General features: G+C 41.2%; 1 protein-coding gene across 2 annotated transcripts; it reads left to right on the top strand.

The window, feature by feature from the left end:
* The first annotated feature begins 1,342 nt into the window (after positions 1–1,342).
* RBP4 (retinol binding protein 4) lies at positions 1,343–18,326 on the top strand. Of its 2 annotated transcripts, none has more exons than XM_060768724.2 (6): positions 1,343–1,461; positions 1,741–1,887; positions 5,989–6,125; positions 7,965–8,071; positions 15,481–15,693; positions 18,009–18,326. In XM_060768724.2, the coding sequence occupies exons 2-6, from the start codon at positions 1,756–1,758 to the stop codon at positions 18,023–18,025; spliced, it is 606 nt and encodes a 201-aa protein (XP_060624707.1). In that variant the 5' UTR covers positions 1,343–1,461; positions 1,741–1,755; the 3' UTR covers positions 18,026–18,326. The 2 variants fall into 2 exon arrangements, with proteins under 2 accessions (XP_060624707.1, XP_060624706.1); XM_060768723.2 differs by having other exon boundaries at positions 1,367–1,500.
* The last annotated feature ends 4,639 nt before the right edge of the window (positions 18,327–22,965 follow it).

Genomic DNA, 22,965 nt, shown 5'->3' on the forward strand with positions numbered 1-22,965 from the left:
GTTTGTTGACGGATCCACACAAATGAAAAAGGGCTTTATAACTAAAAAAAATAGCGTCCTCAGGAACAACTTCGAGAAGAACCTCACACGCGTTCCTCTGAGAATTGAAGTCATGTTCAGAAAGTTCCTGCACAATCGCCTTCTTGGAAGGATGGAAATGAAGATCTTCATGAAGAATTCTCCTCAAGGATGATTGGAAAGTCCAAGGGCAGACGCATGTTTGTGCGCAGAACGCCGTGGTGATCGCAACATTGAAGCTCTCACTGCCTCAATATTCTCAGGTGATTTAATGGGCCGAGGGACTCCAGTTCTTCATCTTGTCGCACTTGCAGTTTGTCTGAATGTAGGATGGAAATGAAGATCATCATGAAGAATTCTCACAGAACGATCGGAAATTTCAAGGGCAGACGCATGTTTGCATGCAGAACGCCGTGGTGATCGCAACATTGAAGCTCTCACTGCCTCAATGTTCTCAGATGATCTAATGGGCCGAGGGACTCCAGTTCTTTGTCTTGTCGCACTTGCAGTTTGTCTGAATGTAGTGACCCACGTCACAATTGATTTCCGGTCCGGGACAGGGGCCAATGGGGCTAAATTAAAGCGATTCCAAAAGGCGCGCTGGGTTGCGATCACAGAACATCCGCTCGAAAAGTAGGCCTCAATGGCAAAAGCACGCTCCTCACTGTTCCAACACATGATGGTGATTGAACTGTGTCAGGACAAAACTTTATACTCCTGCCTCTCGAATGAGACCACTAGCGCTCCGCTACATCTTCAACCGACTGAATGGCACACATTTTTAAAAGGAAATTATGCTGCCACACCCTATATAAGATCCATGATTCCATAGGATGGAATAATACCAATTTAAAGTGGGATCAAACTGCGATAGTTGTGCAATGAATGTACCCTCTGAAACAATACCCCATGTATTCCATGATGAAGTCTGTGAAAGTGTAGGTCAATCAAATATGTTATTCTTTATGGTACCAGAAGATTGCATTGTTATCTCTCTCCATTTGTTAGCCTCTCTCAGCCTCCAAGCCTCAAGCTGTTTTTACTGCATATCTTGCCTCTGTCTGTGTTTCTTTCAGCTTGTATTCTACAAAGTCATATACAAGCATCCTCTGGTCTAAATCCCAGGGAGAATCATGTGCTTGCAACACCACCTAACAAGCCAACAGCCAGGATCAAAGATCACAACAGCTCCCTCTGCTTTCTGCTGTGGAGTTATGCAAGACTTGTTGTGAGAAGAGCTCAACCAGCAGCTGGAACTGATCAAGCTCCTGTCTCTCCCATCACCTCCCCCTAAATAATATTGATCTTTTGCCTGCTGGGTTTCATAAGAACCCTTTTCTCCACCTACCCACCCGCCCAGTACTATAAAACATGCACTCAGGCTCCTTTCCCATTTGTAGCAGAGCTTGGCTGCTGGGATTTCCAGTGTCCCTTGACTGACAAGTATCTTCTCGCTTTTTATTTTTGAATCCTCACTCTTTGGTGATTATGAAACTTGGTGCTGAAAGAAAATAGCATGCCTAACTCTGTCTCCATAAACTTTTTGGTTGTTGTTGGCATGGGCTTTTCAAACTTTGTTTAAAGTGTTTATACTGAGGACCCTTTTCAGTTTCAGCTTCCACGTGCTTTAAAGAGTATCCTGTTCGTGGTTCCCTTTACATCTTGTGGGATACATTTTATTTCTTCTTTGGGTTTTATTGATATTGTATATCTTTGTTGCAGGTGCAGAGGAACAAGATGGGAAGCGTAAGAAAACTCCTTGCTTGGCTTGTGCTGGTGGCCTTGGCCCTATTGAACAGCAAATGCCAAGCACAACGCAACTGTCAAGTCAGCAATTTCAAAGTGCAGGAAAATTTCGACAAAACCCGAGTAGGTGTTTCATCCCTTTTTTTTCTCTTCTATCCCATGCATTTCTATGTTGTGACTTACCTGTCAGCTTTCCTTCTCTTGCATTCCAGATGCCTAAATAGTGTAATGTGATCTATTGCTATTCACTTTGCAGCGAAAATCTATGGCTCCTTCTACACTGTCCTATATCCCAGGATCTGATTCCAGATTATCTGCTTTAAACTGGATTATATGAGTCAACACTGTGAGATAATCTGGGATCAGATCCTGTAATATAGGGGCAGGTTGGAAGGGACCGCAGGTTGGATCTACATTACCTGATATCACCGTATCTGATCCCAGATTATCTGCTTCAAACTGGATTATATTAGTCTGCACTGCCAGATAATCTGTGATCAGATCCTGGAATATAGGGGCAGTGTGGAAGGGGCAGCAAGTTGCATCTACATTACCTGATATCTCAGGATCTGATCCCAAAATCTGCTACAAACTGGATTATATTAGTCTACACTGCCAGATAATCATAATCTAGGTTCAGATTCTGAGATATATAAGGAAGTGTTGATCCAGCCCAAGTGTCCTCCCAGACAGGGACCTATATCCCAGGATCTGATCCCAGGTTTTCTGTTTATCCCAGATTATCTGGCATTAGACTCATATAATCCAGTTTAAAGCAGAATACTTGGGATCAGATCCTGGGATATAGCGCCTGTCTGGAAGAGCCCTAAATCTCAATTATCATCTAAGGCCCCTTCTGCACTGCCATATAATCCAGTTCAAAGAAAATAATCTGAATTTTCTATGGCAGTGTAGAAGAAACTTAAGTCGTTTGAAGACCATAACTAAGCCCAAAATTTAGTTGGAAACAGAAGTTTCTATAATGCAGAGAAAGGAAGTCGTATTAAGTGCCAACCTCTGTCTTTCTTGGGTTAAAGCAGAGTGAAAGAGGAGATCCATCGGAATTGAATTTGTACTTAAGCAAAGACTTGTAAATAGTCTATATTCCTTATATTGTTGTCCCATTAACACTTATTTGGTAAAGTAAGATAGCTAACATATATGTTTACATTCATGACATGGTTGCAGAATATTCACAATCAGAGATATGATTAATTCCTAATTTTCCATATTTCCGAATGAGTTGCATCACTAGCACATGTAAAGGGATACTTACATCAATTGTACTATACAGCTTCATATTGTTGGTTTCAAATGGAGGTGTGGGAATCAGAGCTCTTGGGGACTATAAATGTTCATGTTCTACTTTATGAACTTCTATGCTTCTCCAAGGCAATTGGGTTCAGCATCACCTATAGACAATGGACACCAATTATATTTCTCTTTCCCTGATAATTTGGCTTGGATAATTCATCTCTCAAACTCAAAGACTGAAGTTCTCATGTTTTTTTCCTCAAACTCACCTATCCATTCACCATATCCACTGTCCTTATCCAATAGCAACTTTATCATAGACATTTTGGGACAGCTAAGTTAGATTGGCTTTATCTTGAAGTTCCCCTTTCTCATTTGTTCTCCACACTGAATCCATCCCACGATTATATCTTCTGTCGTTACCGCGTTTCTCACTCCCTCTTGGCTGGCATACCAAGGTTATCTCTTGCTGAGGCCATTGCAGTCTTCTCCTCTCTGGTCTTTTGTAATCTAACTAGGTCTTTTGCTGCCAAAATTATTCACCTTCCCCACTGCTTTTATCACGTGATATTTGTCCTTAAATCCCTGACTATCTGTCTGCTCCTGAATCCAACACAAACAAGGTTCTTGTCCTCAACTTCAAAGTTCTCTGTGGCCTTGCACCTTCCCCTCCTCTTATTTCGTGATCATCATACTCAGTCCAAAGGTTCCCTGCTCCCCCTTTGCTGCCCTTATGCCCTTCGCTGTTTCCTAGAAGACCTGCAGGATGCCATCTCTTTTACCAACTTCAGATTCTTAAACACACACACATACATGCCATTTTCTGTGAAGGCTTTGTTATTAATCCCCCTGAAAACTGGGGACCAAGAGAGGAACTTGGTGTCATCAGCCTTGATCCATATCCAGTTTCAAATGTAGATGATATCCAAGGATATTCCCAATTAATTCTCCATCATTCATATTTTCAGCTGCTTTTGAAATAATAATCATAACAACAACAAAAATGACAACAACAACAACAATCCAGCATATAGATCCAGTATATAGATCTCATTTGCTGTGACATACTGTGTTTTTGTGTCAGTAAAATGATAACAACACTTTATTTATAATCCACCCTCTCTCCCCGAAGGGATTCAGTTTCTCTCTCTTTCCTCCATTTTTTTCCTTTGTCCTCAACATATTTCAGGTCCAATAAACTGAGTTCAAAATACAAAAATAGTTTGCATTCAATTAACATAGCAAGGGGAGAGTATGAAGTGGAGTCTTTCTCTTCCCAGTAGACTTGGGCAAAAGTAAATGGTTGCAATTTTCACAAAAAAATAATTTACAAGGTCTCCATAAAGGAAGTTTGAGAGGATGGCTCTCTCAAAGGAGCTAGAGGTCAAATCTTCTAGAACGTTAAACATGAGGAGGTTGTAACAATTCAAACATATATAGTAGGCTTGTGCAATCTGGGTAAACCTTGATCCGTTTTGTGCCTGGCTTTTGGTGGGGGCCATGATCTGATTTTTTAGGTCCTCCTGAAACCGGGAAGGCAGATATCTGTTTTCGCTCTGGGGTGCTGAAAGATTGGTTTTCTATCAGACCATTAAACCCCTGCGCTGGCAGGTCTGAAGACCGACAGGTCGCAGGTTCGAATCCAGGGAGAGCGCAGATGAGCTCCTTCTGTCAACTCCAGCTCCTCATGCGAGAGAAGCCTCCCACAAGGATGATAAAACATCAAAACATCTGGGTGTCCCCTGGGCAACGTCCTAGCAGACGGCCAATTCTCTCACACCAGAAGCAACTTGCAGTCGCTCCTGACACAACCAAAAAAAAAAAAAAAGAAAGAAAGAAATTGGACCATTATGGAGGGTGGGAGTTCCCAGGCTCCCCTTTCTACCATAGGCATTTAAGCTGTTTCTACTCTAGAGAAGAGATACTCAGCTGCAGGCAGGTGTGTGCTTTAAGGAGGCTTCTTACCTGTTTCTGTACTCTAGAGTAGATGTGCTCGGCTGCAGACAGGCATGTGTGTTTTCTGGGCCTGCACACCACACAGGCACTTTTCCCAAGGCAAGGAGACAAGTTCTGTTTCTTACTCTAGAGGAAGCGCTCAGCTGCAAGCAAGCACTTGTGCTTTCCTGGGCCTGCACACTACACACACACACAGACTTTCCAAGGCAAGGAAGCTCCTCAAGAATAGCCAGCAAGGAGCCGGGATTGGCTTCTGCTTGTTTTTGCGTTGAACTGATTTTTGTACCAGAAGGAGGATTCCCATTCTGTGCTCCCGAAGGAAATGAAAGAATGGATGTAACGAAGGAAAATGGGTCCATGCACAACTCCACACTATAGTAACAATTTTGTAAAGAAAAATGTTAAAAGTTAGTTCTGGATAACTTTCTGTATGGCGGAGTCTTTCTTTTAAAACTGCATGAAACTATGTTTCATATTTGACTACTTTTATAAAATCTATTCTGAATTTTGTCATGGCCTCAGAATGTTAATTCCAAGCAGGATTTGTGAAACTACCTTGATTGTTATTTGAGGAACATTTTATCTAAGAATCCATAATAATAATAATAACAACAACAACAACAACAACAACAACATTTTGGATTTTCTATCATTTAAATCCCTCCCCCTTTCCCATTTGCTTATTTGGGGGAAACTCTGGTGGCAACACTATTGGTTGATGACAATGTTTTTAACGTGTTTTTAAATTTATGTTTTATTTACTGTTTTAAACTGTTGCTATTTGTGTTTATATTTGTATTATATTGAGGCTTCGAAACTCAGGGTGGCCAGTTTGTACGCCGCCCTGAGTTCCTCCCTCGAGGGTTGAGAAGGACAGGATAGAGATATTGGAAATAATAAATAAATAAATACTGCTACAGCTTAGGGACAAATAAGCAGCGTCCTTTCCTTATACTCTGTCCCTTATCCCCCTGTTATACACAGACCTGACAAATGCTTCTTTTCTTTCTGCAGTATGCTGGCCTTTGGTATGCTGTGGCCAAGAAGGACCCTGAAGGATTGTTTCTTCAGGATAACATCATCGCCCAGTTTTTTGTGGATGAAAATGGGAAGATGACTGCTACGGCCAGGGGAAGAGTCGAGCTCTTCAAGTAAGTCACCCAGCCTCTTTTTATTTCTGCTGGCTGTACCTACCAATAGACAAACCGAACTGATTCACTCAGGTAGTTGATTTAGAACAGTGGTTCTCAACCAGTGAGTCCCCAGATGTTTTGGCCTTTAACTCCCAGAAATCCTAATAGCTGGTAAACTGGCTTGGGTTTTTGGGAGTTGTAGGCCAAAACGCCTGAAGACCCACAGGTTGAGAACCACTGATTTAGAGTTTCATGCAAAATATAGAAAGTTGTCAATTTTGTATATTTTTAATACCATTTCATTCTTACTGTATAAGAAGAGTATAGATGTTTATGGGATTTTCTGCTCACTTATTGCATGCTCTTGTTTATGGTCATGCATAAGAAAACACAATAAAAACGAGTATTTTGATCTGTGGCCAATCTTAATTGGCCTTCTGCCCTACCATTAGGACAATCACTTGAGTTAGTAGGTGGAGGATGTAGCAGCAGCCAGCCATGACGGTCATTCTAAGTAGGAAGAGAAAGCTATATACTCCATGGGGCCTGACCTGTGACCACTAAGCTGTCTTCAAATGGAGGGTAGAATGTGGTCCCCTCATCAACACTGAGTAGAGACTGGTGGTTTCATATCAGTGTGATGGTGATTCTGCTCTGGGTTATAGCCCAAATTACAAAGGAGATGCTGAGATCCTGAACATTATTTATTTATTTACGATGTTTATATGCCGCCGCCCTTCTCATCCTGAAGGGGACTCTGAGCGGCTTACAAGATATATATATATATACATTCAATATATTATATTATTGGCATAGAACAATATCAGTATTAAATATTACTATATTGTACTATCTATATAAATAAAAATATAATGTTCATTTGTGGGATTAACAGAATTCAAAAACCACTGGACGAATTGACACCAAGTTTGGACACAAGACACCTAACAACCCAATGTATGTCCTTCACTCAAAAAAACTGATTTTGTCATTTGGGAGTTGTAGTTGCTGGGATTTATAGTTCACCTACAATCAAAGAGCATTCTGAACCCCACAAACGTGGCACACAGTTCTCCCATGACCAACAGAAAATACTGGAAGGGTTTGGTGGGCAGTGTCCTTTGGTTTTGGAGTTGTAGTTCACCTACATCCAGAGATCACTGTGGACTCAAACAATGATGGATCTGGACCAAACGCTACACGAATACTCAGTATGCCCAAATGTGAACACTGGTGGAGTTTGGAGGAAATAGAATCTTGACATTTGGGAGTTGTAGTTGCTGGGATTTGGGAGTTGCTGACATTTGGGAGTTGTAGTTGCTACAATCACAGAGCATTCTGAACCTTACCAATGATAGAATTGTGCCAAACCTCCCACACAGAACCCTCATGTGGGTCACAGCAATGCGTGGCAGGGGACGGCTAGTATCATTATATTGTACTATTATTAGTAATATTACATGTAATATAAATATATAATAATAATATCATATTATTATGATTGGTATTATATTGGATTACATTATAATATTATAAATATTATATATTGGTTCAGCACTTTGGATAGCTCCTTTATAGTTCCCATTAAAATGTGGAATGGATTCATTGCCCCCCAATAACTTTGAAATCATACTACATATGGGATTGAGATGAGAGTCAACTGCCACCCCAATGTCAGCTTCATACATTATATTCCTCCATCCATTTGGTGTCGAAATATATGGAACCTGCTTTGCTTCAGAGGATCCTAAATGTTCACTTCTCAACCACCCCTACCATTTTGTATTCACCGTTTTGTAACAACTACTTCATTCCTATACTTAAATGTTCAAAGTAATCATCTTTTCCTCTTTTCAGTAACTGGGAGTTATGTGCTGACATGGTTGGCACTTTCACAGAGACAGAGGATCCTGCCAAGTTCAAAATGAAATATTGGGGCATGGCGTCCTATCTTCAGAAGGGAAGTGAGTATTACTTTCTCCACATTTCTATACAGCTTAGGCGTGTAACTAATTGTGCAGTCCTACACATATCCCTTTAAAAGAAAGTCTAACTGGGTCGAGTGGGGATTGTAGCCTCAAACATGTAAGACAGTGGTTCTCAAGCTGTGGGTCCCCAGGTGTTTTGGCTTACAACTCCCAGAAATACCCGCCAGTTTGCCAGCTGTTAGGATTTCTGGGAGTTGAAGGCCAAAACAACTGGGGATCCACAGGTTGAGAACCACTGGTGTAAGAGATGACAGATATACTCTCTCATTCATTGAAGTGTATTGAAGAGCTAGATGGGCCATCTTCAGTCTGTAGACCTCTTATATAAACACACTGGATATTTTTTTCCTTTTTCCTTCTTGGGACCCTTCTAGACAGGCCCTATATCCCAGGATCTGATACCAGGTTTTCTGTTTATCCCAGATTACCTGGCAGTGTAAAGCAGAAAACTTGGGATCAGATCTTGAGATACAGGGTCTGTCTGGAAGGGTCCTTAGAGAAAAATCAAGTCAGACAGGACAGAAAACTGGATTCACATCCTCATTTCTGATCTAGTATTTTACTATATGCAGTAATTTTGTTAAAGGTGTTGGATTACTAAAAAGTTGGTCATCTGAAATGTATATATTATTGTGATGGGTATATATGCCCACCTCAAGTAAATCTGACTAGCACTATAGACATATGAATGTTCAACCGCATAGATCTGTCTTTGGGAACTACGCGCTGCTCTCTATTTAATGGAAATTGCTTCTTGAAAAATTGCCTTATCCAGGTGTAGCATAAAGACAGACAGTAATACAAAGGATAAGCAGTTGTCCGTCAGCAAATAACACCTAGACAACAGATTCATCTAGCACAGAACTCACCTTTAAATACATTTAACATGTATTTGTATTTATCATTATATATTTGCAACCACCCCCCCCCCCCCCAAAAAAAAACCCACAAAAAAACCAACCCTGTGGTGCCGTTTGTCTTTTTCTTCTGATGGAGTTTCTCTTTTTTGGAAGCCTCTTTGAGACTCCCTTTGGAGAGAAAAAAGTGAGGGATAAATAACAACAACAACAACAACAACAACAACTGGTGGGAATCACAAGCTGGAAAAAGTTATAGACAATGAACACATCAAGCTACTCTGGGACTTCCAGATTCAGACAGACAGAGTTTTGGAGCACAATACTCCTGACTTCACAAACGTGTTAAAAAACAAAGTATGGATTGTCGATGTTGCAATCCCAGGTGATAGCAAGATTGAAGAGAAACAACTGGAAAAGCTGACACAACATGAGGATTTAAAGATCGAACTGCAAAGACTCTGGCACAAGCCAGTCAAGTTGGTCCTGGTAGTGATTGGCACACTGGGTGCAGTGCTTAAAGACCTTGGCCTGCACTTAAACACAATTGGTGTTGACAAGATTATCATCTGCCAGCTGGAGCCCCCAGTGGTGCAGTGGGTTAAACCTCTGTGCCGGCGGGACTGAAGACTGACAGATCACAGATGAGCTCCCTCTATCAGCTCCAGCTCCTCATGCGGGGACATGAGAGAAGCCTCCCACAAGGATGTTAAAAACATCAAATCATCCGGGCATCCCCTGGGCAACGTTCTTGCAGACGGCCAATTCTCTCACACCAGAAGCGACTTGCAGTTTCTCAAGTCGCTCCTGACACGACAAAAAAAAATCTACCAGCTGCAAAAGACCTCCTTACTGTGATCTGCACGCATTATTCGCCAATACATCACACAGTCCTAGACACTTGGGAAGTGTCCAACGTGTGATCCAATACAACAGCCAGCAGAGTGTCTGCTGTGGACTCATCTTGTGTTTCAGATAATAATAATAATAATAATAATAATAATAATAATAATAATAAGGCAAAAGTGACCTTTTTTAAGTCTCACATTTTCTTTATGGAGAGACACGTTTATTAAAATGTGTATCTCTGTAAAGGAAATGTGAGACCAAAATGATGACTGCATTGGAATACAGTAAGACCCCATAACTATGGAATCCACATGTATGGTTTCACTGACCCACACATGGGGGAATTGTCTCACTTTGCTACACCCTCCAGGTAATTCTATGGTTACTATAAAGTTGCACTGAAGGACCTAGCACAATGGTTCCCAACCTTTGCTCCTCCAGGTGTTTTAGATTTCAACTCCCAGAAATCCCAGTCATCTGATCAGCTGTTAGGAATTGTGGGAGCTGGAGTCCAAAACACCTGGAGGACCAAAGGTTGGGAACCATTAACTAGCAAATACCTACAGAGAGTAGTTCTTTAGAAATCTCATGCTCCTCCAACAGTATTCTATAGTATGCTGGATCCAGAAGTGAGATAATTTCAGGGCATAAAGTAGTATCTGTGGTTTCATGTAACTGCAGTCCAAACAGGAACATATCCCCCAAAGGAGCCATACTGCGTTGTTTCATAATTTAGCTGCTTACTAGTTATGGGAAATCAATACAAAATTAGTGGTTTGTAAGTCAAGGAACCAGTGAAGATGAAAAAATGTGGGCTGAAGTGAAATTTTATTTTCACACTACATTTAAGTAAGAAGGAAGTGCCCCATTTCAGCACAGTGACAATACAGATAAGGCTGATCATCCTTACTGGTGCTAGAAAAGCAAGAAGTGAGCAAGACCCGAGTAAAAGAAAGCTTAAACCAATGCTAGTATCAGACTGGGAAATGCAGGAATGACAAAGAAAAGATTAAGAAGCCAATGTAGTTTAATGGTTAGGTACCTGCACTGGGAGCTGGAAGATGCAGGTTCAAATCTGTATCTTTTTTACTCTCCCTCCCATCTTTCTTTGTGTCTGATCAACCCCATACTGTTGTTATGAAATTAAGTGAGGAAAAGTAGAGTCATGTGCACTAAATAAGCTCATTAAAGGGATAAAATATTTTTAAAAAATATTATTTTTGATAGGGTTTGGAAAAAAGTGCCATCTAAAAGCTTGTGTGCAAAATATTTCCATTTTTAAGTCTACCCCACGTTTATTTATTTAGAACATTTATAACCTGTCCTTCTCAACCTCTGAAGAGGCTTCCAACAGGCAACTATTCAGTGCCGACACAATATAAAACATATCATAAAATACAACTAAATAGATTTAAAAAGTTATAAATATATATTAAAAACCAGATTAAAATCGCCATCCAAATCATTACGATCAAATAAAGTCTTATCTTCACCAATAAATCAGTCTATTCTGCAAACGCTTGATCCCATAGCCAGGATTTAAGTTTATTCTGGAAGGTCAAGAGGGAGGGGCAGATCTAATTTCATTAGGGAGGAAGTTACACAGCCGAGGGGGCCACCACGGAGAAGGCCCTGTCTCTCGTCCCCACCAAACGCGATGGCGGTGGGTCTTGATTAAAAAAGAAGCGCCACATATTAATGGATATTGCAAACTGTTGTGATAGTAGTACAGCAGAAATCTTTGTTTGTGTAGCATAGAATCATAGAATCAAAGAGTTGGAAGAGACCTCATGGGCCATCCAGTCCAACCCCCTGCCAAGAAGCAGGAATATTGCATTCAAATCACCCCTGACAGCTGGCCATCCAGCCTCTGTTTAAAAGCTTCCAAAGAAAGAGCCTCCACCACACTCTGGGACAGAGAGTTCCACTGCTGAACGGCTCTCACAGTCAGGAAGTTCTTCCTCATGTTCAAATGGAATCTCCTTTCTTGTAGTTTGAAGCCATTGTTTCGCGTTCTAGTCTCCAGGGAAGCAGAAAACAAGCTTGCTCCCTCCTCCCTAATGAAGGAGCTTTCCTAGGAGTTCCACAATTGTGGAAATTGTGATCTGCCATGGTTATGGTGGTTCAGCTTTTAAAGGTCAGCCCTCCTGACTACTTGGACTATGACCCATACAACTGGATCACACAAAAGAGCTATTAATGCTACAAACTCTTGTTAGAATATCAGACACACACCAGGATGTAACTTGGATTTGGTATGCACCCCTTTGTGAGAGATCACTTACTCTCCTTCTCCTTAGCTTTCAGCAGGCACTCAACCTTTGCCCTGCCACAAAGCCAAAACAGGCAGTTTCCTAAGGGCCTGATCCCAGAGTCCAAAGGACTGCTCTCCTTATCTCTGTTATCAGGCTAAACTATTCAAATCCAGTTCATCCCTTTTCTCATACATCTTCAAACGTGGGCTCTTAAGGTGACCTTTGTACAGCTTTATCCCTTTCCTTTTCACATTTTTCATGACAAGGTGCCCCTTGGCTTCTCTCTTTTTGCGACTTGTTTAGAATTTTTCATCACTTATGTGCTGGCTTAACACCTACTAGGGACTGTTTATTCAATTCTGAATGCAATTATATTTGCCAGATTTCCCCAATATGGAGCCCTCTGAATACATTGGATTATACTTCCTATCCACCTCGAGTGATAGGAGTTGAAAACCAAACATCTGATCACCAAAAGACTAATGTAGCATATTCACACACAGAAAAAGCATCTGGTTCTTGACTGAAAATGGACACAAATCGTCTCTTATGTTTACAATTTTATTATTATCATCCAGACGTTTTACACGACATCTTCTCACACTTATTTTTACATTTCTCAGCTGGAACTGCTGGTTTGTTGTTTGTTTATTCGTTCAGTCACCTCCAACTCTTCGTGACCTCATGGACCAGCCCACGCCAGAGCTCCCTGTCAACCGTCACCACCCCCAGCTCCTTCAAGGTCAAGCCAGTCACTTCAAGGATACAATCCATCCATCTTGCCCTTGGTCAGGCCCTCTGCCTTTTTCCTTCAATTTTTCCAAGCATCATTGTCTTCTCTATGTACTGCTGGTACATATAACCTAAATTGTGGAGCACTGCATCATATATTTGCATTTTGTTTTGTGCTTTCAAGCCTCTGGCAATTTATGGAGACCCTATCAATTTCATAGGGTTTCCTTAGGCAAGGGATACACCTACATACTCAACGAGTATTAGGGCTGTGCAATGCTTTGGAGGTCTGTTTTGTAATTCGGAGATTTCTATGATTCACTAATACAAATCTCTGTATTATGGATTAGAACAGGACTCCTCCAAACCATTACAAAACAAAACAGAAGCCTACAAAACATTTCAGAGAGATTAGTAAAGATTTGTTGTGTCAGAGCATTTCAAGCTGTGTTTTTCTCCCCAATGAAACAAACTCCATAACTGTCTGAGAGAGGAGGGGGCTGATGTGATTGACAACAGCAGCTGCATGTTGTTGTTTTTTCTTATCAGGACTGATATCATGTTTGTGTTGTCTCATTGTGCAGAAATTCCAGGGTATACCTCTTATAGGTTATTTTTTAAATTATTTGTAAAAACTTTAAAATGTCCTAAAAAATCAGTGGATGACTGAAACATTCTGAAACTTGCTAGACTTAAAGTTGTAAAGGTTGCCTACAAGTGTGCCAAGTTTCATCCTGAGGGATATAAAAATGACAGAGAAACAGGTTCCAAAATTTTTCCCATTGACCCTAATGCAGCGTTTCTCAACCTGGGGGTCGGGACCCCTGGGAGGGTCGCAAGGGGGTTTCATAGGGGTCGCCAAAGACCATCAGAAAACACATATTTCTGATGGTGTTAGGAACCCCTTTGGCAGAGAAGGCTGAAGATGTTGACGCTTGTCCTTCTCTTCCTTTTTGGAAACAGACGGGGAATCCTCCCACCAAAAAGCTCTCCTCCGCTGTGATTGTCTGGCCTCTCAGCCAAAAGGAGGGCTGTTTCTGAGACTCCAAGTGGGGAGGGGAGAGCAGGTATGCTCGGCACATGGCTGAATGATGCGCATGTGTGGGCGAGGGAGAGCATGCAAGGCTGGAGGGAGGCTCGGGACAGCGACTCCCTTCAAGGCATGGGGGTTCTGTGAGGGAAGTTTGGCCCAATTCTATTGTCAGTGGAATTCAGAATTCTCTATGATTGTAAATGAACTGCAAATCCCAGCAACTACAACTCCCAAATGTCAAGGTCTATTTTTCCCTTAACTCCAGCAGTGTTCACATTTAGGCATATTGAGTATTTGTGCCAAGTTTGGGCCAGATCCATTGTTGTTTGAGTCCACAGTGCTCTCTGGATGTAGGTGAACTACAACTCCAAAACTCAAGATCAATGCCCACCAAACCCTTCCAGGATTTTATTTTGGTCATGGGAGTTTTTGTGGCCAAGTCTGGTTCAGTTCCATCGTTGGTGGAGTTCAGAATACTCCTTGATTGTAGCTGAACTATAAATCCCAGCAACTACAACTCCCAAATGACAAAATCAACATAACCCTCCCCCCAACTGCACCAATATTCAAATGTGGACGTATCAGGTATATGTGTCAAATGTGATCCAGTGAATGAAAATACATCCTGCATATCAGATATTTACATGATGATTAATAACAGTAGCAAAATGACAGTTATGAAGTAGCAGTAAAAATAATGTTATTGTTGGGGGTCACCACAACATGAGGAACTGTCTGAAGGGGTCGCAGCATTAGGAATATTGAGAAACCCTGCTCTAACAGAACAGATCTTAATGAAGCAATTTCGATGCTTCGGAGATTCGGATTATGAAACGAAATGGGACCCCTCATAATCTTTACTAGGCATGTGCAATCCATGGTTCTAAATGGTTCAAAAGTACTAACAAAACTAAAGTTCTGGTGGTGAAAACTAGGGGGCGCTGGTGCTTTGCTTCTACAATGTTGCTAAAGTTCTGGTGGTGAAAATTTCGAAACAAAACTTTCAAAATTTCATTATTGTTTCATTATTGGTGATTTTTATGACAGAACCTATTAGGAACTGCCATTTATAATGAAATTTTGAAAGTTGTGTTAGAGTTCTGAAAGTTTCACCACCAGAACTTTAGCAACACTGTAGAAGCAAAGCACCAGCGCCCCCTAGTTTTCACCACCAGAACTTTAGTTTTGTAAGTACTTTAGAACCTGGGTTGTTGTAGGTTTTTTCGGGCTATATGGCCATGGTCTAGAGGCATTCTCTCCTGACGTTTCGCCTGCATCTATGGCAAGCATCCTCAGAGATAATGAGGTACTTTAGAACCATTTAGAACCATGGATTGCGCATGCCTAATCTTTACAAAATGAAGCCGGGGCCATCTGAATCTCCAAAACAAATTACTATTCGGATTTCAGCCGCCTCACACACCTCTATCAGGTATAACAACTCAGTACTTTCAAACAAGAAGATTGATCTGTGTTTAATAAAACCGATTTGTTTCTCAATGTTGGAACAGAAATGCAGCATCTCCTCTGCTATAGAATTATTAAAATGCACACAGAACAACCTACATTTCACAGGATAATGTGTGAGCAGGACTTGAAAGTCCACAGTGCTGGGATTATTTTGCTGCGTTTCATGAATACTTTCCCCATTTCTCCTAGATGATGACCACTGGGTAATAGCCACAGATTACGACACATATGCTCTACATTATTCTTGCCGTTTGGTCAATGATGATGGCACCTGCGCTGACAGCTACTCCTTTGTGTTCTCTCGGGACGCGAACGGGTTGTCTCCGGAAGCGCAAAGAATTGTCCGACAAAAGCAGACAGAAATATGCTTAGAGAGACAGTACAGGGTCATTGTCCACAATGGTAAGTAAGGATGCTTTTCACTTTAATTTTGCAGAAAAGTTGGTTATGGGTGGGTAGATGAAACAAAGGTAATTTAAAAATTCTGCTGTTGAAGGAAAAGAGGACACAAACTAACACACTGGTAATTTTCACATCGCTCACGTTTATTTACTGGACTATTTTGCTCACAGATTCTGTAGCCTTCAAGTCCTCCCTTCCCTATTAATATTTAAAATGGCAAATACAGCATGGAAACAAGGGCCACCATTGGAATCACCATCTTAACTAGCAATTAATGCTAATGTAGAGTAAAATGAATGGCACGTACCATTATTGTGAGGTTCAGATTGTTTAATATTCCATGGCTTTTAAAAAAAGGATATTTGTTCCAACCTATAATAATCTAACTGGAATCTAATGTTGTTCACCTTCTCCACCTTCAAAATGGCATGCCAATTTCTGAAACTTTCTGGCAATTTTGGGAACTTTGTTAATCACTTATAATTCTCTCTGAGATAATGCCCATATTCTACCAATATAGTTACAAATTCTACATTGTCATTTAGTTAGTATAGGTAAATGTTTCCCTTTGACATTAAGTCTAGTTGAGTCTGACTCTGTGGGGTAGTACTCATCTCCTTTCCTAAACCAAAGAGCTGGCGTTATCCATAGACGACTCCTAGCTCATGTGGCCGAAGCTGCGTGGAAGGGGCCTCAAAGTGAAGGAAGGGATTACAGGAGTCAGAGGCCCCTTCTACAGTGCCATATAACCCAGATTATCAAATCCGATAATCCACATTATCTCTTTGAACTGGATTATATGAGTCCACACTGCTATGTAATCCAGATAATCTGGATTTTTTAAAGCAGATAATCTGGATTTTTAAAAAAATATCTTTATTGAGATTTTCTATAACATTATTAAAATCTAAAAGTGGCCTTGAACGGAAATGGAGAGAAAGAAAGAAAAATAATAAAGAAATATAAAGAAAAAGAAAAAGAAAAAATGGAATTAAATTTGGCTTTTTCTTCGTGACTTCCAGAGTATCTTCTGTGAGGTGTCCTCCTGATAATCTGGATTTTATATGGCAGTGTAAAAGGAGTCTGAGGCCCCTTCCACACAGCAGAATAAAATCCCGCATTTTCTGCTTTGAACTGAAATATATGGCCGTGTGGACTAAGATAACCCAGTTCAAAACATATATTGCGGGAATTTCTGCCTTGATATTCTGGGTTACATGGCTGTGTGGAAGGGCCCTTCCAAACAGTCCTATATCCCAGAATATCAAAGCAGAAAATCCCAAATGTTTTGAACTTGGATATAGGTTAGCGTGGACTCGGATAGGTAAAGGTTTTCCCCTGACATTAAGTCCAGTCGTGTCTGACTCTGGGGGCTGGTGCTCATCTCCATTTCTAAGCTGAACAGCCAGCCTTGTCTGCAGACACCTCCTAGCTCATGTGGCCAGTGTGACTGCACGGAGTGACATTACCTTCCCACCGAAGTAGTACCTATTGATCTATTCATATTTGCATGTTTTCGAACTGCTAGGTTAGCAGAAGCTGGGGCTAACAACAGGAGCTCACCTCATCCATGGATTCGAACCGCTGATCTTCTGGTCAACAAGTTCTGCAGCTTAGTAGTTTAACTTGCTGTGCCACCGCGCAGCCCCATCTCCTGTCCTGACCCCCTCCCAGGCTACTTTGCCAGGCAACAGCCACCTATATAGGTCTTTTCAGTTGGTGATGGGTTCTAGAGCATAGCATTTTCACCTTCTTCCTGCCACCAAATAAGGCTGCAATAAAGAAATACAAGAAGAATTCCATGTCTGATTGTTGCAGCTTTGCTCACTGGTGGGAGGCAAATGAAAATATTATCATCTTACATCCCAATCACTAGCTGAATGGATCTCTATCTCTTGGTGTGGCTGTTGCCTGGTAAAGTAGATTTGGGAGGGCATTTCTGATCATTCCAATAGTGTTACAATCATCATTATGTAGTATGGAGCCCCTGGTGGCGCAATGGGTTAAATCATTGTGCTGACCAAAAGGTCAGCAGTTTGAATCCAGGGACCGGGATGAGCTCCTGTCTGCATATGGGGACATGAGAGAAGCCTCCCACAGAATGGTAACACATCTGGGCATCCCCAGGGCAACATTTTTTGCAGACAGCCAATTCTCTCACACCAGAAGCGACTTGCTGTTTTTCATGTCACTCCTGACATGAAAAAGAAAATCACTATCACTAATTTATTGTTTCTCTTTTGTATTTTTGGCTGAGAACTTTGATCAGGGATTTTGATGGTTTGTTCTCTCTTTCTGATTGTTTTCCTTTTTAGGATACTGCTCTTCTTAAGAAGAATGTACTCGACGGGAGCCATTACGTAGCTGTAAAATGTATAAACTGTTTTGTAGGAAGGCATTCAAGGGGATTCATTTAGTGACTATATTTATCTGAATTGTGCCATTTATCCTGCCAGCAAGTCAGTGGGATTTAATAAATGGAGATTATTTGAATGGAATACTGCTTGCATTGCAAACACATTACCAGTGGATTTCAATTCATAGTATGTAATCTGACACACAGACCATTTACCTCCTTTTAATATTAAAGCTTGCACCTTATTAAAAGTCTGCAAACTCTTATGACTTTGAAATTTAATGTGCCTATTATTTATTTATATTCCACCCTTCTCACCCTGAAGCGGACTCATTGCGGATCACAGAACACATATACAACAAACATTCAGTGCCGTTATACACTAACAAGACAGACAACTGTTTATAGATAGAGGTATATATATATATATATATATATATATATATATATATATATATATATAGGCTTTCCCATCTTGTGCATCTTGGAGGCTGTGCTCGGTTCTGGCCACAGAAGGCTACTGTCACTCCACTTTCCCTGCCAAAGAGAATTTTTGTTCGTAAACTTCCTCCTTGATCAATTCACTGGCATTTTTCTGGCATTTCTTTATTGGTGCCTTAAATACCTCCCCGCTTAAGCAGTACCTATTTATCTACTCACATTGCCGTTTTCAAAACTGCTAGGTAAGCAGAAGCTGGGCTAAAGACCGGCAGCTCACCCTTACCCGTGTTTCAAACTGTCAACCTTTTGGTTGGCAAGATTTACTGCAGTTGGCAGGTAACCTGCTGTGCTAAAGCCTGGCCTATTTCAATACTAGTCTTCCCTACCCAACTCTACCCTGGCAATTTTATATCAACGCAATTAAGCAGAGTTTTGCTCAATGTGTTGGTAGTAGTTGGTGTTGGACTAGAACATGTTGCCCACAGGAAGAGGGCCAGGCATATCCTGTCCCACCATCAATCTTGCTCTTTTGCAACTCAGAAATTCCCATTTTGGGTGGCTAGTGGTTTCAAAAGATGTTTTGTAGAGTTGGGAGAAAGCATTTGGAGACATAGGTTCACGATGTTGCAACATTACTACTGTACTGCAACTCTCACTGCAATTAATTTGAAGGTCATCACAACTTACAACCTACTAGCGCAGTGGTTCCCAACCTGTGGTCCATGAACTACCAATTGTCCATGGACCAACAGTGAACAAAACGTTTGGTCCACAGCCTCACCATTACTACACTGTTGCCTTGACAACACGAGCGACTGGTTTCATGAAGCCCTCTTATACTGCCAAGGCAACAGGGATATCATGGGGTGTCTGCGCCCTACACCACTGGAGAAATTACACTGCTTAGGTATTACACCACCTGACATCCGCCGGGAAGTAGCAGCCAATAGTGAAAGGACCAAGGCAGAGACATCTCCAGCTCACCCCCTGTTTGGGTATCAGCCGGCACGTCAACAACTTAAATCTAGAAATAGTTTTCTAAGATCTACAGAGACACTCGCTGGAACACCTCAGCAAGCAAGAGTCCTAAAGTGGCTGGCTCAAACCCAGAACTTCAACCAATGGCTGACACCAAACGAGAGACTCCCCCCTGGCACACAGAGGACTGGGTGACTTGGAAGGCGCTGAACAGACTGCGCTCTGGCACCAAAAGATGCAGAGCCAACCTTCAGAAATGGGGCTACAAAGTGGAATCCTCGACATGTGAGTGTGGAGAGGAGCAAACCACTGACCACCTGCTGCAATGCAACCTGAGCCCCGCCACATGCACAATGGAGGACCTTCTTGCAGCAACATCAGAAGCACTCCAAGTGGCCAGATACTGGTCAAACGACATTTAATCAACTATCAAACTCACAAATTTTGTATTTTGTCTGTTTGTTTGCTTTGTTCTGTTAGAAATGTAATATAATTGGCTGGTTGCCCTGACACGGCAAATAAAACAGGGATGTCAGGAGGGGAGAGGCTCACGAAAAATTACTACTGCCACATCAGCTCTAGAGTATTAAATATGGTTTTCTGTGGGTGAGCAGATAGTGACTATTGAATGGCATATGTTCTATATCAGAAACTAGAGCTGATGTAGTCTATCCAATACAATTTTGTGAATCAGCACCCCAAATAACCAAACTGAAATCTAAAGTTGACCAAAAACCGATTCATAATCCTTTTGGTACTAATGTTGGAGAGTGCTCCTTGGTCAAGTGGTCCCTGGTCAAAAAAGAGGTTGGGTACCACGGTACTAGTAGAACCTTTCCATCTTAGGAAAAGAGATTAAGTATTCAAAGCAACTTTACTGTGACATACAGGTTGAATATCATTTGTCCAAAATGCTTGGGACAAACAGTATTTTAGATTGCAGAATGCCTGAATTTGCATTTACTTACAGAATGACATGTCTTGGAGATGAGGCCCAAAGTTGACATTCCTTTACGTTTAATATACATCTTATATACAACCCCTGTGAGCAATTTTATACACAATTTTTAAATAATGAAACGAAGTCTGTGCACACTGAAGCGTCAGTAAGCGAAGAAGCCACTACCTCATCCATCCATGTGCGCAATTTCAGATTTTGTGGAGAATTCTAGATTTTGGAATTCTAGGTAAGAGTTGCTCAACCTGTACTTGACTAAAGATCTATTTAGAGCAGGGGGTCCTCAAACTATGGCCCGGGGGCCGGATACAGCCCTCCAAGGTCATTTACCCGGCCCTCACTTAGGATCAACCTAAGTCTGAAACAACTTGAAAGCACACAACAACAATCCTATCTCATCAGCCAAAAGTAGGCCCACACTTCCCACTGAAATACTAATAAATTTTGTATTTGTTGAAATTTTTCTTCATTTTAATTATTGTATTGTTTTAAGTGTTTTTGCACTACAAATAATATATGTGCAGCGTGTATAGGAATTCATTCGAGTTTTTTTTTCAAATTATAATCCCGCCTTCCAACTATTTTGAGGGACTATGACCTGGCCCTCTGTTTCAAAAGTTTGAGGACCCCTGATTTAGAGGATAGATGCACAAAACCATATCCACATATAACCTGATTCTCGGAATCTTTACTAAAGTCATGGATCTCAGTCTGGGTTGCTTTCCAAATAAGCACACAGCCTTTAGACTCTGATTTCACAAACAAGGGACACAGCAGGAAACAACACAGTCCTGATGTCCTTGAGGAGCCGCTTTCCTAATTCTTGCTTAACCAATGTTTACTAGGTTGTGTTTCTCCTCCCTGAGTACATTTTGTTCTTCCATCCAGATTCAAGCCCACTGAGCTTCAACAAGGTTACTGTGCTATATGTTATTAGAACATGCAACTGCGGCTCATAAAGTAAACGGCTGAGATGCGTATACTCATGGTTCCTTACTCTCTTATTTAATATATGCCTGAGAAAATAACTTTTTAGGCACTGATATGCACCATACTAGTGTACTCTCCATTATTTGACACCCTTTTCCACTGGCAAGAAGATGTGACACAGGAAACATATTGAAGCACATTTCCTCTATATACAGTACTAGCGGTCCCCTGCCACACATTGCTGTGGCCCACTCTGGTGATCTGGAAAATAAAGTAATGAGAAAGTGTTGGTTTCTAATATATGTAATGTCTTGATGCTTGTGGGTAAACAGTATTTCTTGTTTCTTTGTCAGTGTTGATGTGGAGATTGTCTGGTTTGCCAACTTTGGAACAGGCAACATATAATTGTCCTTCTGTAGGGGTCCCTTTCAAATCTATGATACTACATCTGTGTGTGTGTGTGTGTGTGTGTGTGTGAATCATATCTATCTATATTTATGATTTAATGGCTCTTTTTCAGGAGGGCTCTGATTGCATTTTCTTGCCCTGGTGAAGAGAGTTGGACTGGATGGCCTTAAGTATTTTCTGTTGGTCATGGGTGTTCTGTGTGGGAAGTTGGCCCCAATTCTGTCATTGGTGGGGTTCAGAATACTCTTTGATTGTAGGTGAACTATAAATCCCAGCAACTACAACTCCCAAATGTCAAGATTCTATTTTCCCCAAACTCCATCAGTGTTCACATTTGGGCATATTGAGTATTCTTGTAGAATTTGCTCCAGATCCATCATTGTTTGAGTCCACAGTGATCTTTGGATGTAGGTGAACTACAACTCCAAAACCAAAGGACACTGCCCACCAAACCCTTCCAGTATTTTCTGTTGGTCATGGGAGAACTGTGTGCCAAGTTTGGTTCAATTCCATCATTGGTGGGATTCAGAATGCTCTTTGATTGTAGGTGAACTATAAATCCCAGCAACTTCAACTCCCAAATGACAAAATCATAATTTTTGAGTGATGGTCACCCCTTGTGTTGTGAGACATTTTGTTGCCAAATTTGGTGTGAATTCATTCCTTGGTTCTTTTGTTTTTAAGGTACTCATTATGCACAGAGCATTTATATATATATAGATAGCATGCACCGCATATCCACAGGGGATACTTTCCTGAACTTACTCTGGAGAAAGAAAAGAGTGGATAATAGTAAATCATATTGAGATGAACAACTTCCGCCAGAGCCTGCCACAGAGTTGCCCCGGAGGACCTAAAAAATTCCTAGCGTTACAGCTTTTCTAGGAATTTGACAAATCTTCCAGTACAACTTTATGGTAACTTCAGATGTCAATATACAATGAAATCACTTGCAGGATAAAAAAAAAACCTAGATAATTTTGTCAGATGCAGGTAGGTGAAAGTACAGGTATGAAGGGTCATATTGTACTCAACATGTATCTAGTATTAGAGAAAAGGTCGTAGACAGCGTCTCATAATATAACTTAAAATTGGTATTGTACTCAATGTGGAGCCTTGTGGAGCACAAGGGTTAAACCCTTGTGCCGGCAGGACTGCTGACCGAATGGTCTGTGGTTCGAATCCAGGGAGCGGGGTGAGC

This window comes from Anolis sagrei, chromosome 3 (genome assembly GCF_037176765.1).
Source record: "Anolis sagrei isolate rAnoSag1 chromosome 3, rAnoSag1.mat, whole genome shotgun sequence".
NCBI lineage: Eukaryota > Metazoa > Chordata > Lepidosauria > Squamata > Dactyloidae > Anolis > Anolis sagrei.